Source organism: Daucus carota, chromosome 8 (assembly GCF_001625215.2).
Source record: "Daucus carota subsp. sativus chromosome 8, DH1 v3.0, whole genome shotgun sequence".
NCBI lineage: Eukaryota > Viridiplantae > Streptophyta > Magnoliopsida > Apiales > Apiaceae > Daucus > Daucus carota.
This window is the reverse complement of record NC_030388.2, coordinates 2,712,236-2,727,443: the sequence shown is the minus strand read 5'-3', so window position 1 is coordinate 2,727,443 and position 15,208 is coordinate 2,712,236. Positions and strand designations below refer to the sequence as shown.

Below are 15,208 nucleotides of genomic sequence, written 5' to 3'. Positions count from 1 at the left end.
TGTATGTATGACTGATTACTTTTGGATATTTTTTGTTGCTGAAACATTTACTTCTGAAACATTTGTTGTTGGATATTTTTTGGAGGGAGATGCCTTTTTCTGCTATTTAACAGTGCAACTAACGTTTGTGTTAACAGAGTGTTATGTTAGCTTTGTTGTCAATAGCTCAGTGGTGCCGCATGGAAGACCAAAATGTCTTGTGGTATCAACTGGAAAAGCCAATAGTACAATGGTACTATTTGGAATTTCCCTAAATATTTTAGGGGCTCTGTGTTATATAAAAAAATTGGACCCATAATATAATATTGAAAACTCAATTTTTTTAATAATAATATTAAATTGATTCAAGTAATAAAAGTATAAAATGCAATACATACATACACGCAGATGATATATTTTAATTTTGATATGAGCTTTGTTTTTAATTTTGGTTGATATATTATATATCTATAAATGGGTCAGGAATATTTGGGGGCCTAAAAATAATGAGACTCTGTTCAGTTGGGTTGTTTGCACTCCTCTATAGTCGGGGCTGCCGCTTTCTTTTACATGTTTGGGTATTGTAGCATACTTGTACTACGCTTTACTTATGTTATGTCAATGTTCAGGAAATTGAGCTTAATAAATCATAGTGGAAAGATTTGTTTGAGTCGTGTATGTTCTTGAAAAGCTACAAGATCTGTCTGCATGTAAACATTGTTGTTGCTGATGTTGTTGACTAGCGTGCATAGAAAGAATGGGTGAAATCGCAACTGATAAAATTGACTCTGATGGTAATATATCTCCACTTGAGATTGTGTTATGATCAATCTTATCATATAGACCACGGTTGCTGTTTAAAAGTATTGTACTAAAAAAATCAAAAATAACATGTTGAAAAAAACTAGACAATTATATCACAATATGTACGTAATATCACATAATTATTTTCATCAAATGTTTGAAAGGAAATATATGAAAATGAAAATTATATTATACACCCTCAATTTTAGAAATGCAAATTACATTACATATCATAATTCTAGTATGAATCACATTCATAGAACAATTATATCGCAATATGTACGTAATATCACATAATTATTTTCATCAAATGTTTGAAAGGGAATATATGAAAATGAAAATTATATTATACACCCTCAATTTTAAAAATGCAAATTACATTACATATCATAATTCTAATATGAATCACATTCATAAATTAATCTAATAGTCTAACAAAATTTTGCATCACATATATATAAACATATCAACAAAAAAAATACAAAAAAAGATGATAAATACCGTAACATCAACATCAATTGCTAATAAGAGTTGATATTTTTTAAATTAAAATTAAAATTATTTTTTCTAATAGTTTTAACTTGTAAACAAAATATATTTTCATATTTTATTTTATTAAAAATTATAATTTAATTTTGAGGAATAAATCTTTTAATCATATTAAATATAAAAATTTATAAAATAATTTTAAAAAACCCGTACATTTGCACGGGTTATAAACTAATATACACGATACATGAGGCGAGACGATAGCACCAACACAGAAGCTAAGAGAGGAAGGCAGCAGACATCACACATCCAGAAAATGCACACAAAAACCAGTTCTATCAAATTGCAGTACAAAAGAAAAGGGAAGAAGAAGATATGGCAGTACATTGTGCACAACTTTTTTCGCTGAGTTATATTTGCATGGGAATTCAGAGGAATTATATCTCTAACATATAAAATCATAGTAATACTGCCCAAAATTTAATCACTTTGACTTCAAAACTGTACCATATTCCATCAAACAAAGGGAGAAGTAAAAATGATATGTTTTCAAACAGTGCTTTAGGGAATTTTCTCAAAAGCATACAAGAAAAATTGCTGCATAATAACTATGAGGCAACCATTCCTGACAGATAGGAGAATAAAATGTTCTTCTCCCTTTCCGGTCACTTGAAAGCAGGGAATCCTTTTCCATACCAAATGTCGAGAACAATTCACCCCATTTACTAGTTTTATAGATTAATAAAGCAGATTCATCCCAGTTACAGTTCCAGGCTCAATTTTTAAAACAAATATGCCGGAATACTTGAAAATATGAAAGTTCAAACAACATATCTATAAGTGACATAGCGTCCAGCAGTTTCACTTGGACGGATGATTTTTACAACTTGCCCTCGTGTAAGCCCATAGTATCTGGCAACTGGATCAGTAAGCTGGATACGGGGAAGCTGAAAAGACATTCATTAAACAAATGAAATTCAAGATACTAGGTGGAATAACACAAGAACTAAGTGGAATAACACAAGAAAAATGTACCAATATTTTAGTAACGCCAAAAAAAATATAGTAAATCGCTCAAAGACTCTATAACAATAACATTGGGGGTTCAGATAATCAAATAGATGCCAAAGTAATTCAAAAGAAATTTCACAAGTACAATGATTTTAATTCCCCAAGTGCAGAAAGTGGATTTTAAAATGCAGGTGCAAAAGTAGTTTTTTGCTGATTATGTGGAACAAACACATTGGATAGAAGCTCGCCAAGCTACATTCTTCTTCGACAAAGGTTATCCCGAGTCATATGTCCTAGTTGATACCATAAAGAAGGAAAATAAACCTCAACTGACTTTTTAAAAGAAATAATACATAGCATCCACAAGGCAAATATATCAAGCGCAACTAGGCTGAGTCACTGACTATAATCCACAGTAATTCTCAATATCCTAAGCTTGTCTTGTGAAATCCAATCAAATTAATCAATAATTAATTAACAAATAATTTAACTTCATACTTGTACAAAGTTGAACATATTGTTTCTCATTATATATGATCAGCTTCATCAATATTTTACAAAGACAAGAGCTCAAGTTTAGACAGGCCAGCGCATGTTTAGATTAGACCCACTAGCTACATGCCCACCAGATGCCACATCTATGTTTCAAAACACATGATATAAGCTAATTTCAGAGGTTATGCACCGACAGAAATGAAAACGAACCTGTGTTTCTCTTACAGTATATCTATCCAGTAATTCCTTCTTTTCTTCTGGTGTAAGCACCTGGTGCTCAGGAACAAGTACATGCTCTTTGATATTGACCAACAACTCATGTTCCTGAGTGTATCAAGTCAACAGATCAGGCACCAGTTATCATAATCCATATATAACTTAGTGAAGAAAATACCCTAGCCAGCAAAAACTTCATCCCTTTATTAGTGTCAGAAATATATAAAAAGTTACTCAATTATCGAACAAGAACACCCAAGATAAACTTGAGCAGTACTGTAACACTGAAAACAGATAGCTACTCGCAGATAAACACTTCTATTGCACCTAATAAAATACTAGAAAGTAAAAACAAGGTATATTATAGAAAATTACCTTTTATTTTCATTTAAACAGACTCTGTATTGCATCCATTTAAAAATAAATTAAATAAATAAATAAAGAACTCTCAACGCTAAACAGCAATGACATGTATGAGATATATAAAACACATGCATACACAGAGATCTAGTGATTATTTGTTCGCCAGCAGAATATATAGTCATTACCTGGAAAACCTCTAACTGGAACTTTGATGATATTTCAGCTTGGCATGAACGAGCAAAGGGAGTCAGGCTTTGCTGGACAACCAAGATAGCTCGAAAAACATTCTCTGATTTCATTCGGTTGGTGTACGTCTTCATAGTCTTTACACCAACCTTTGCTTCTTCCGGATAGAAAACATAAATCTGATCCAAATGAAACCACTTGTTATTAGCAAATAGATGATGTCCTACAACCTTGAGAATAGATTGGCATGCGAGCAAATATGAGGAAAAAGGTAACAACAAATAATGTGACTCCTAGATAAGAAAACCCAGATGTGCAACAAGGTAACTAAACCCATATAAACAATCTTATTGACACCATTCATGTAAGTATATATTTGAATGCCAAAAAAACCACAAAAAGAGAGACAGAACCTTGGAATAACTTCATAACCCAGGTCCAAGTAAAAATTAAGTCATCCACATTTTTTACCATATATTTTACCAAAGACCTTGTTGTCCTATGGCCCAAATAAAGTACTAAAACAAATTTGTTGTAACTTTAATTTAGACACCAAGAAATACTTTCCATATGCGACACATACTTTTTCAAATATAGGGCACTGCCCGGTCTAGCGCTAATACCACTGAACCCTGTTCGTAGTACAGGGTAAAGAAAATTGCTGGCTGAAGACAACGGGTTGTATTTGAGAGTAGTAGAGTACCATTCTTGTATTACACCTCGCCTGAGTATTCTTTACAGAATTACAGTCACCTACTACTTCCCTGATGTACAGAAAATTTATTTGTACTTAATGTCCTTCAAAACCTTCTCTTCCAAAGTCGCATGATACATATACATAAATAAATTGGAGTTTGCTAATAACATAAAGATCAATAATTTACATATACACAATGACAATTTAACTTTAACAAAACAAGTGCTTATCTGCCATAATACACACATACACATATACATTACAGAGCAACCAATAATCTGCATACCGGGAGGGGGAGGGAGGGGGGGGGGAGAGAGAGAGAGAGAGAGTGGGAGGGGGGAGGGAGAGATAGAGATAGAGAGAGAGGAAGGGAGATAGAGATAGAGAGAAGGGAGAGGGAGGGAGGGAGAGAGAGGGGGGGAGGGAGAAGGAGGGGGAGGGAGAGAGAGAGAGAGAGAGAGAGAGAGAGAGAGAGAGAGAGAGAGAGAGAAGGGAGAGGGAGGGGGAGGGGGAGAGAGAGAGAGAGAGAGAGAGAGAGAGAGAGAGAGAGAGAGAGAGAGAGAGAGAGAGAGAGAGAGAGAGAGAGACGAAACAAACCTGATCAGAAGGATTATTCTTCTTAGACTTACAAATAACAAGGTCTTCTCTCTTGAAATTCTCCCCAAACTTTTGCAAAAACTGAGTCTTACTCATCTCTTTCTCAGCTTCGACCACCAAATAGCCCCTATCCTCCAACATTTGCATCACCGTCCTTCGAATCCTATACAACCTTCCCACTTCCTCCTCTGTCATCGTCATCTTCTCTCTGCACCACAAATTTATCAAACCATGTATGCATGTAATTCAGAGGCTTGCATAGTTGTATGTATTATGTAGAGATACAGTGAGAAACATTTCTTACCGAGCCCTAGAATTCTACTGCAAGTTGAGAAGAGAAGAAAGAGGGGTTAGTTAATTGGGGCTTTTACTTCTGTTTGTGTTTCTAGTGGGCTGGTTTGAATAAAGCCTGTGGCTCGTGTTCAGGAATGCCCAATTAGCTGATAAATGGGAGTGTTATATTTTTATTCTTATTGGCCCGTTTACTAGTTTTACAGAAATATTTGAAAATATTTCTGGAGGTATTATTTTACAAGTAATACACATAGGAAAAATAGATTTTTTTACCACTCAACTTATTATGTTTTTAGAAATTTACTATCAAACTAAATTTATTTTTCTTTTAATGACTAAGGTTAGGTTTGGTTTTTTTTTAGCAACCAACTTAGTTTCGGATTTGATTACTAGCATTATGATAATAATTTCATTTTATGGTTTTTTAGAAGATGTGCCTTCATAAATAATTTTATTTTTTTTCTTCCGAATAAAAATTTAGTGTTTGAATTTTCACACAAAAGAATTCTAATTCTGATTTTGCGTAATTTTAATTTTTCATCAGCTCATTTTATGTTATTATTGCTATATATAAAGATATAAACATACGACGCATCATCAAAATATTACATACTATCACTATGTATAAATGATGCTACAAAAATTATCATAATGCTGGTAATCAAATCCGAACCTAAGTTGGTGGCTAAAAAGAAATCCAAATCTAACATCGGTGAGTAAAAGGAAAAACAATTTAGTTGGGTGGTAAGTTTCTAAAAATACAATTAGTTTAGTGGCAAAAAAATCTATTTTTCCATACATATATTATTTAAACCTCAATGAGAAATCCTATTATCTCGGAATTATGTTAAAAATTAATTTATACAAGAAAAAGATAATGTTCATCTTATAAACCTATTAAATACTTTTTCCAATCCATCTATTGAATTTTTTGACTCAATTTCACTAATTTTGGTTTCATAATTAAAATTAATATTTTTTTTATAATTTTCTGAATAAAAAATATATATGAGCACTTCTTTAAAAAAAATTATTTTTATTATTATCTTTGGGATTAATATATAATCACATTTTTCCAATACATACATGATATGATTCAGCAACAACAGCGTATAGAGTGTTGATTTAAGTGGTGATTTTGCAGAAGATTCTCTGCGTGTAAAAATGCAAATAATGGTGGTGGTGGTGGGGAGAGTAGAGCAGTGGAATAGCAAACCATGTCCAAGATACTGTCTGTTTAGTTCCATCCAAATATCCCATCATATTCAGAAACCAGCTATGTATATCTTCACTAAAAGTACCATAGATCACGAAGATATAATGTACATGCCACAAAAAGTAATAGTCCCTAGTAGATTATACAATATGATCCTGGTAAATAATGAGGTTTAACGTAACGTTTTAGGAGAATTAGTCACCGAACAGTATGAAATGTACGGGAATGGAGCATTAGTTTCAGAGAAATGAAAACAGAGAACTCAACAAACAAAGCCATATACAATTTTTAGCATCCAAGTATTCGGAGTACAGGTGGGGATAGACAATCACGGAATATGATCTTAAGACATTCAAAATACTTGGCGGGTTATTTGAGTTTTGCTACTTAACTAACACATCGAAAACGATCCTCCTTACTCAAAACAGTTGTCAGTGCTGCAGATTGCAGATCAAGTGCATTGATCCAAAATTACGGCTTTGAGCATTGAGGTAGGCTCTCTAGATTCTTAGAATTACTGAGCAAAACAGCATTAGTTACCGTCTCTGCACTTTTCTATGCCTTTCGGAGCTACAAAAAAATAAAGGAAAAAGGTTACTAGGCGATTCGACTAATTCTTATAAAGATCTAGAACATCTGATGACTAATAAGTAGTCTAAAACTAAAGTTAATTCCTGAACTTCATTAATGATATAGAAATCACCAGCACACATAGGAAACGAAATCATAATCAGTTGGACAATCTGCCTTGGGACATGAGGGTAAGTTTTTTTTTCTTTCTTTCTTTCTTTTTTTTTTGTAAGGAGGGTAAGCTTTAATTGTGAAGATCATATAGTAATTAGAATGTTTTTTTATAGATTACATACCTAGTCCAACGGCATCTGAACTTTTCATGATCCGTATCCTCTTGCAAGTCTCGATGAACATACTGTATCAGCAAAATAAATGTACCAGATTAGGTTGGAATATTTCATCTTCAGAAGCTAGCACTTACATTTATTCGAGCAAAGGCTACCTACTGTAAAATACGACTCCACAACAAGCTATTTGGACCTCCTAAGCAGCAGCATTTGACACAAGTGTGGCACTTATGCACTTCAGATTAAAATCAGCATGACTATATGTAGAGCTACTAAAAAACTTACTAAAGCTAGGGGTTACAGTATAACTTACTCCCATGGAACATCACCAACAAGCATCCAGTCACCATCCTTGTCTTCATAGGTAAGTACAAATTCAGAACCGGAAAGAAAATCCATTAACAGACCCTCACTCTGCTTATCTCGGGCTGGAATCACATGAGAACCACATTGGCCTGAACAAGAGACATCAAGTGATAAGCTGGCTCCAGAAGGTAGATTTATAACTTAAGACAAGGTATACGAACATTTGAGCTTTATGTGTGTGCTGATGATCTTGAATGTTTGATTTATAGCGTTTCAGGGATAAAGAACATGGTAATTCACGGAAAAGTAAACAATTGCTGAGTAGCACGCTGAAGAAATAATGTACGTGCTCCAACTTAAGAATGGCAAGCATAACATCTACTACTACACCGTCCATCAATAGAAGCAATATTTATAATTGGAGATATATTTAAGGTTGTAAGATATTAAACTTATACAAGATAGTGCAGAATACTATACATAAAAACTAAATTTATTACTTTTTCATGTGATGAGGAAAAGTAAACAGCACAAAATGCAAGAGGAAGAGGAAGTGAGGAACCCCTGAAGTTAGTTTCTAAGAAATTGAACAACTGAACCTATATTGATCTTGAGGATAAAAACAGAGAGATTTACCAATGGTGAAACAACTAAACATCTTTTTCAGACCCAAGGATAGTTCCGAATAGCTGTCATACATTGTGAGATCAATTTTTCTCAGGTAGGGAGCACCATCCATGCTGACTTTCACATAAATACAAGATGATCCCGACTTTGCATCCGCATTGTTGTCATTCTTAGGAGGGCTAATGGCCATAGTATTCTTTCGGAATGACCGAATTGGAGGCCATCCTACAACTTGTGCCCTGTTCAATCAAAAGTTAAGAGTTGTTCCTGATTTACTCTCCACAATGGTAACATATTGCTATCATTAGTTCGCTTGGGATTTTTATTAATATAAGCTGATAATTTATAACCACGAAGATCAGTAAACCACATAAACAAAAAGCTCTGCATCTTTGCTTCGTTGCAATAGAGTACAAAATTATACTTGTGCGACATGCTACATCTGAAAAAGACTACCAAAACACGAGTATCCCAAATTTTCTCTCTAAATATTCTTAACTTTTTGTTGCCACTTCAACAATGCAGTCTTACCTAAGTTACCTCCAACAAATGAACACTAGGAAGTTCAAGAAAGTAACCAAAATAGCAGTTTCATCAGGAAGCTGAATTAACAAATAAGCACATAAATTCACCGAAAAGAAGTAAATAACCATGACAACACTTCCAAGTTCCAAATGTCCTAGGTTCGATTCTCACTCACTCGAGAATTAACAAAGCACATATACTCATTTATAAGCTTATAAACTTTACTTGAAAGAAAAAAAGATTCAAGAAAATTACTTGGCAGCTGAACTCTGAGGCTTCTTCTCCACCACTTTCTCAGCACTTCTTGGAGAAAACAATCCCCCATTTTTAACCAAATCAACCTCAGATCCACCATTAAGAGTATCAGAGAACACCCTTTTAGCTCCAGATGAAACCAAGCTATTTAGTCCATACAAATTAACATCTTCTCTCTCAGGTGATTCAGAACCAGGTAAGCCAAGTCTTAGCTCAGTGGCCTTCAAGTTAAGACCTTTACTTATGCTCCTTTCATTAATATCAGAGTTTCCTTTTGGAGAAACCTCTGATAAGCCTATGTAATCATGTTCTTGTAAAGGCAAAGACATCAAGAATCACAAAATGCAGCACAAAAAGACTGGTGGAATTTAAAAGGGTGGTTTTGTAGAGCTTAAAGAAATGAAATTATGTGTATTATTTAACTTGTGAACACACTTGAGATGTGTACATAAAGCAGTAGAAAGCTCACTAGGACTTTGTGTGTTCTTTATACCATGTTTTAACTAGTCCAGTATATAATGTTGGGGCATTGGCCACTTGTGTTCCCAAGTCTGTCACATATGGAAAAGGGCCCATTTTGACTGTACCGTTTTGGTTTATATACATGTTTGGGAAAGAAATTATGAGCATGTTTTGGGTTGTTTCAAGTGGCTGGATCTCTTTAACACGAATTTTAGATCAAATCGTAACCGGAACCAGAATTGTTCAATTTTATAAATCAAAAAATTGTAACTAAAATATACATTTTGGTTCTGGTTCTTGAAACCAAAGAAGAAATGAGAATATCATATTTAAAAACTCAAAAACTTAACGAACATTGGATAGATGATTACGAGGATAGTTTACTAGAGATTATTTGAATTATCAACTTTCGATCTTAATCAGGACCGGCTCCTAGGTAAGGTGACCAAGACGAACGCATAGGGCGTCGCTATCTTAGCGACACCAAAAAATTTTACAAATATAGTATATAATGATAATTTTATGCATTTTATATCTATATGCATTTGAATTGATTGTGTTATTAATCTTAAAACAATATTTTTGATCATGTCATTGTATAATATGAATTTATGTTAATTTTTCCTTTACAATCTTGAAAAATAGTAATACCATTTTCAAATTCGCCTACGCACTTAAATCTCTAGGATCGGCCCTCATTTTAATATATTATGTACGACTATATCTATGTTTGAACCGCACCGTAACAAAATGAGCATGCATCAGAGACACTGTTGGTAAACAAGGAGAAGAGGTTGGGTGGGAGCACCACAAGATTTGATATCTCCATAGCAGTGCTACTGAACTCATGAATTGTGCACATCACATTTTACATCTTGCTAATCCATTTTGTAATAATCGAAAGAAGTGAAATGCAGCTCAGAAAAAGAATAATGGGCTATCTTAAAAGAGGATTCGTTTCAGTCTTATCACTGAGCACATAGTACACAGCACTTTAAAAATTCTAATTGCAACTTAAACTTGTAAGATTTTAGTTAACACTTCTAACACTTAATCCGAACGTTTGACTGAGAGTTGAGTGCAAGAGATCGATGGAAGTAATACAGTACGGACCCTTTTGTCTGCACTAATATATGCCTCACAAACTACAATGTTCATTGTTGATTGTTCTTGAAAACAGTAAATATTGAAATATATTTAGTCACTAACCTTACTATAAATTTATAAATAATCGATACTTCAATATATTTGAATATATATCTTTTTTGTGGATGGTTGAACCTTATAACATGCGTCTATCCACACAATCTCATATTTGTTCTTGGTCACATGCTAAAAACTAAATTTTATGTATCTGACTCATTTTGATAGACTCATTTTGATAGGTGTAATTTTTGTATATGTACGGAGTCGAAGTAAAAAATCAATTAAAAGGAATTAAATATATAAAATTTAGTATTTAACGTCTGTTCGGGACACACCATAAAAAACAGTGGAGTATGAAAAAGGGAAAAGAGCTTTTGTTTGAAGAACAGAAAGAGTGCAGAGGGACAGTGATATTGGGAAGCAGGATCAAAAAAATAAAGAAAGAGACAGAGTGGGACAAGAGCACGGATTCAAAGAAAGGGATTGGACGATTGCTGTCTCTGCAGCTTCATCAGATGAAACTGCAGAACAATTACAACTGTATGTGTGTCTGTAGCTAACATGTTTTCCGCCACTTTTACTGGGAGCTTCTGTGTTTTTTTTTTTTCCTTTAAAACATTGTGAAACTGCCGACATTTTAGTCCTGGAATGATTTGTTAAAAATTTCGGAGCAAGATGGGATAATCCCCGTGCCGAAAGTTATGCTTTGTTGTTCAGGTTCTGAATTCAGTTTTCACTCATCTCGAATGTTTCTTGGTACTAAGTTTTTTTTTCAAATATGTTCTCAAATCTGGAAAGTTTTGAATACTTCCGGAACATAGAATCTTTATGCGTGCAGGTTGGTGTCGACTGGATTACTCGAGAAACTTTTGTAATCATTTTTATTACTCTATCAAGAATATTTATATTCTGTCTGTTAAGCAATCTGAAAACAAAGTGCATATTTGTTTTGCTCGGTTTTTGTTTCACAATCGGGTGGTAGTTGTCAGTTTGGGGGTTTGTCCCGACTGTGTTCTTATGTTTTATAATCAATAAAATCTTATTGTTCGTCAAAAAAAAAAATCGTCTAGAACAATTGGATAACCTAAGTGGTTAAGGGTGTTGTCACAGTAGTAGATGGTGTAATATTATATTAATGACCTATTACATTTTAGATGTACCAGTGTTTTTCAAAATATTTGGATGTTTTTCTCGTTCTGATTAAATACTGTCAGAATTGAAAATCTTGCAAAAATGCTAAAACTTGAAATTATATTTGAAAATATTTACTGCAACATGTAGCTGGCTTGATATTAGCTGGGTGTCCTTGAATTTTTGGCACATCAACTAATCTTTTCAGATATGAACTTCTTTCATAGTTAAACATATTTGGTCACCGATTCAACATCATATCTTGCATTCTTTCATGATCATCAAATCAATTTCCACATTTTTCTTAGAGAGAAGCTCTTTCAAGTGCGCAAAACACAGATAACACATATTCAGATTTGACACACCGATCTCATGCAGAAGCATTGCCTTCCAAATCTTTAACCAGTCTGCAACCAAATCATTGAGTCTAGAGCTTCTTTCTGAGTAGAAATTTGAAAAACCATCATATTTTTTCAAAATTTACTAGGCCTGTGTGAACTGTAAATTAGACGATATATTTTTTAGACATTTACAATTTTTATGAATCCAAAAGTCAAATAAATTATAAAAAGAAGATAAATTTATTCATATAATTAGTCCATAAAAGGGTAGTCCCCTTACGGCATTAAATAAAACCTGAGCATAGTCCACGAATTGAGGTTTGTACTAGTCTGCGTTTTAGACCTTTGTTCAGGCCTAGATACAACCTTGCTAAAATTAGTTAATTTAGTTGATTTCAAATTAGGTATTCCAATAATGCTTCCAATCCTTTTTCATATTTTTTTATCAAGAAAAAGATTGTGTTTAAAAAAAAAAATTTGCTTGTACTTCAAGAATACTAGTGACTATTTTAAGGGGAGAAATCTGGGCAAGACAAACTATTCGTACTTGAAAAGGAAAGTCCAATACTTGATTGCTAGGGTGTTTTTTGCGATGGGGTAGTGATGGCAACTCTCGTGCGGACCACCCTACTAGACCCAACACTAGGTAAATCGAGTGTTTATGTAATGGCAGGTGCCCCAAGAAATGTATGCCGCTCACGGGTTGAACCCCTAATCACAACTTTTTCAAACAATCTCCACAATCGGCAGGCCACCTCTTGACGGTTACTCCCTTTAATATTGCAGAGGAGGTATTTAAGGACTTGGTTTTGAATTCATTTGTTGCTAAAGTGAATGGATTACTTCGGGATATGTCTACTAGGCCACTTGAAGGTAACTTTGAGCTCATTCTATTTGATTTTAGAGACAGATGACCCGAGATACTTTTTGGCATTTGAGTGCTCACATCTTAGGGCAGGTATAAGAAAATGCAAACTGAGCATTGGGCCATGTACTAAAAGAGAAGAGCTGAAAAGTATAATCAATAAACTTATAATATTTTGCCATATTAGTCGCTGATAATATTTAGCAATTTGAGCAGAGTTTTAGTTATTTTTATGGTAATTTGATGAATCTGTGCTTTTTGCAGGCTAAGGGCTTCTATCATGATGCATATTCTGGAGACGTGACCTTGAATGGAGATCGTTTTGATCAGATTGAGTCGAGTTTTTAATATATGGTAATCATCTTTTTAGTAACAAGTCCAATGGAGGTGTTAAAGTAGGTGTTATTGCTATAATATAGCACCCAAGCACAAAACTCAACTCCAATGAGATGCTAAACTTGAATGTAAAATAGCAAAATGCTATACTTGGTTCTAAATATAGAACCAAGTATAGATGATGCTATAATTGCCACATAAGCATGCAAGTAACAAAATACATTAATAAAGTAATAGTGACAAATATAGTTATGTACTTTAAGATTATGTAATGAGAATATAGCTTTATTTGGATATGTTTGGTTCTATTTTACATTTACTTAAGTTCTATTTTAGCATCAAAAATCACTTTTTGGTTTCAAATTATGAAAATAGCTACATCTATTATAACATCACCATTGGACTTGCTCTAAAGAAAGCTGTAGCAGTATACTTCATTTTATCATCTCTAAAGTTATGTTTGTTGTAACTTTAGATTTTGTTTACTGTTGGTATGTTGCATAATTCGTCGAATATTATGTTTAAGGTGGGATGTTTTCAATTTGATTGAGGAATATTTGTGTTAGCTTGATATGCATCGTGTTGATCAGGTTTCCTGTTATGAGGAAGATGATTTTTTTTCTGTTATGATATATTCCTCTTTTTCTTGTTATTGCCCGCAGGATGAGCCACCTTTTGAGCGAATCAAAGTTTCAAGGAAGCAGGCGCTAGATATATTTATTGAAAATAAATTTAAGGTCAGTAACATTATCTACAATATCTTAATAATATTCTTATGCATGCTTTTGATTCTCTCAAATTGTCCACATTATTGTACCAGGTTGATATCATCAATAATCTACCTGAGAATGAAGTTGTTACAGTATAAAGATATGTTCTGCTAGTGGATTTATGCCTCAGAGTCTCAGACCACATATACCTAAAACGGTTTTGTCAAGGCATTTTCTTGTTTGAAGGTGAGACTCTGTGTGACAATGGAACTGGCTACGTGATAGGTTCTTTTGGTATTTATGCATTGTAAATTTCAGGCCGCATTAACCTATTGGCGCAGGAACAAAGATGGGAGAGCTTACAAAGAGTTTAGGGGATATCTTATTCGAATCCAGAACGTTTGGAGGTGTATCCTCTTGCCAGCCCTTTTTTTAGTTCATTATCAATATTTAAACTCTTTCCTTTGCAGCAAATAGTTCACACAATTGGCTATATTGAGAAGATATAAATTCCTTTGCGGGATTATCTTTCCCAACAAAAAGAAGCAAAAAAGATCACAGAGATTTGATGAAGAAGTATGAACTAGGCTTTTGTGACCCGTCGAGGTAGATCGCTAATGACTAATCCATAAAACTAGATTTCCTTGTTGGTTGTGAAAAAATTACTTACAGTGATACTTTAATATCTCTGGTACTTGTTGCACTTAAGCGTTAGAAGTAGAGGCAACAATAAGCAGGGACGGAGGGAAGGGTGGCCTTGGCCCCCCCAAAACCTTCCCCAAGCCCTTATATATAATCAATTTATATGATTGAAACTCATAATTTGTAGCATATAGTCCCCCCAAAACTCATAATTTGTAGTATTTAGTCCCCCAAAACTCAAAATTTGTAGTATTTAGTCCCCCCAAAACTCATAATTTTGCAGTATCTTGTCTTTAAAATTTTTTTAGTAAAATTTCGCCCCCCCGAAAAATATTTCTGGTTCCGTCCCTGACAATAAGCAATTAGTTTCTGGCATAGAGGAACTGCACTTGCACATTTCAAGAAAGAGGCTACTCTATTTCACTAGTCATGTTACTTCGGCTACTCCACTGACACATGATATGTACCTGAAATTATCACTCCGTAATTTCTGTTCGTATTTGCTCTGGAAAAGTTTATGGTAAGAGGCCTTTCAACTTCAATTATAGTTTCTGGAATTTGGGAGATCCAGAAAAGTGGGAGAAATATACACTACAAGAAACAGGGCTACCTTTTGCAACCGAATTATGTCAGGATTGCTGTATACCATAGATTG

The 15,208-nt window shown here is 33.9% G+C and overlaps 2 protein-coding genes across 2 annotated transcripts; both read right to left on the bottom strand.

Moving 5' to 3' along the window:
* Positions 1 to 1,737: 1,737 nt before the first annotated feature.
* Positions 1,738 to 5,254, bottom strand: LOC108198919 (DNA-directed RNA polymerases II and IV subunit 5A). The gene is made up of 5 exons (XM_017366688.2): positions 5,142 to 5,254; positions 4,838 to 5,045; positions 3,543 to 3,722; positions 2,989 to 3,102; positions 1,738 to 2,219 (listed from the first exon to the last, which is right to left on the bottom strand). Exons 2-5 carry the CDS (start codon positions 5,036 to 5,038, stop codon positions 2,094 to 2,096), a joined length of 621 nt encoding a protein of 206 aa, XP_017222177.1. The 5' UTR covers positions 5,039 to 5,045; positions 5,142 to 5,254; the 3' UTR covers positions 1,738 to 2,093.
* Positions 5,255 to 6,609: 1,355 nt separating this feature from the next.
* On the bottom strand, positions 6,610 to 9,405 carry LOC108197317 (auxin-responsive protein IAA27). Its single transcript, XM_017364901.2, has 5 exons — positions 8,921 to 9,405; positions 8,150 to 8,379; positions 7,521 to 7,662; positions 7,214 to 7,275; positions 6,610 to 6,917 (listed from the first exon to the last, which is right to left on the bottom strand). The coding sequence occupies exons 1-5, from the start codon at positions 9,247 to 9,249 to the stop codon at positions 6,880 to 6,882; spliced, it is 801 nt and encodes a 266-aa protein (XP_017220390.1). The 5' UTR covers positions 9,250 to 9,405; the 3' UTR covers positions 6,610 to 6,879.
* Positions 9,406 to 15,208: the final 5,803 nt, after the last annotated feature.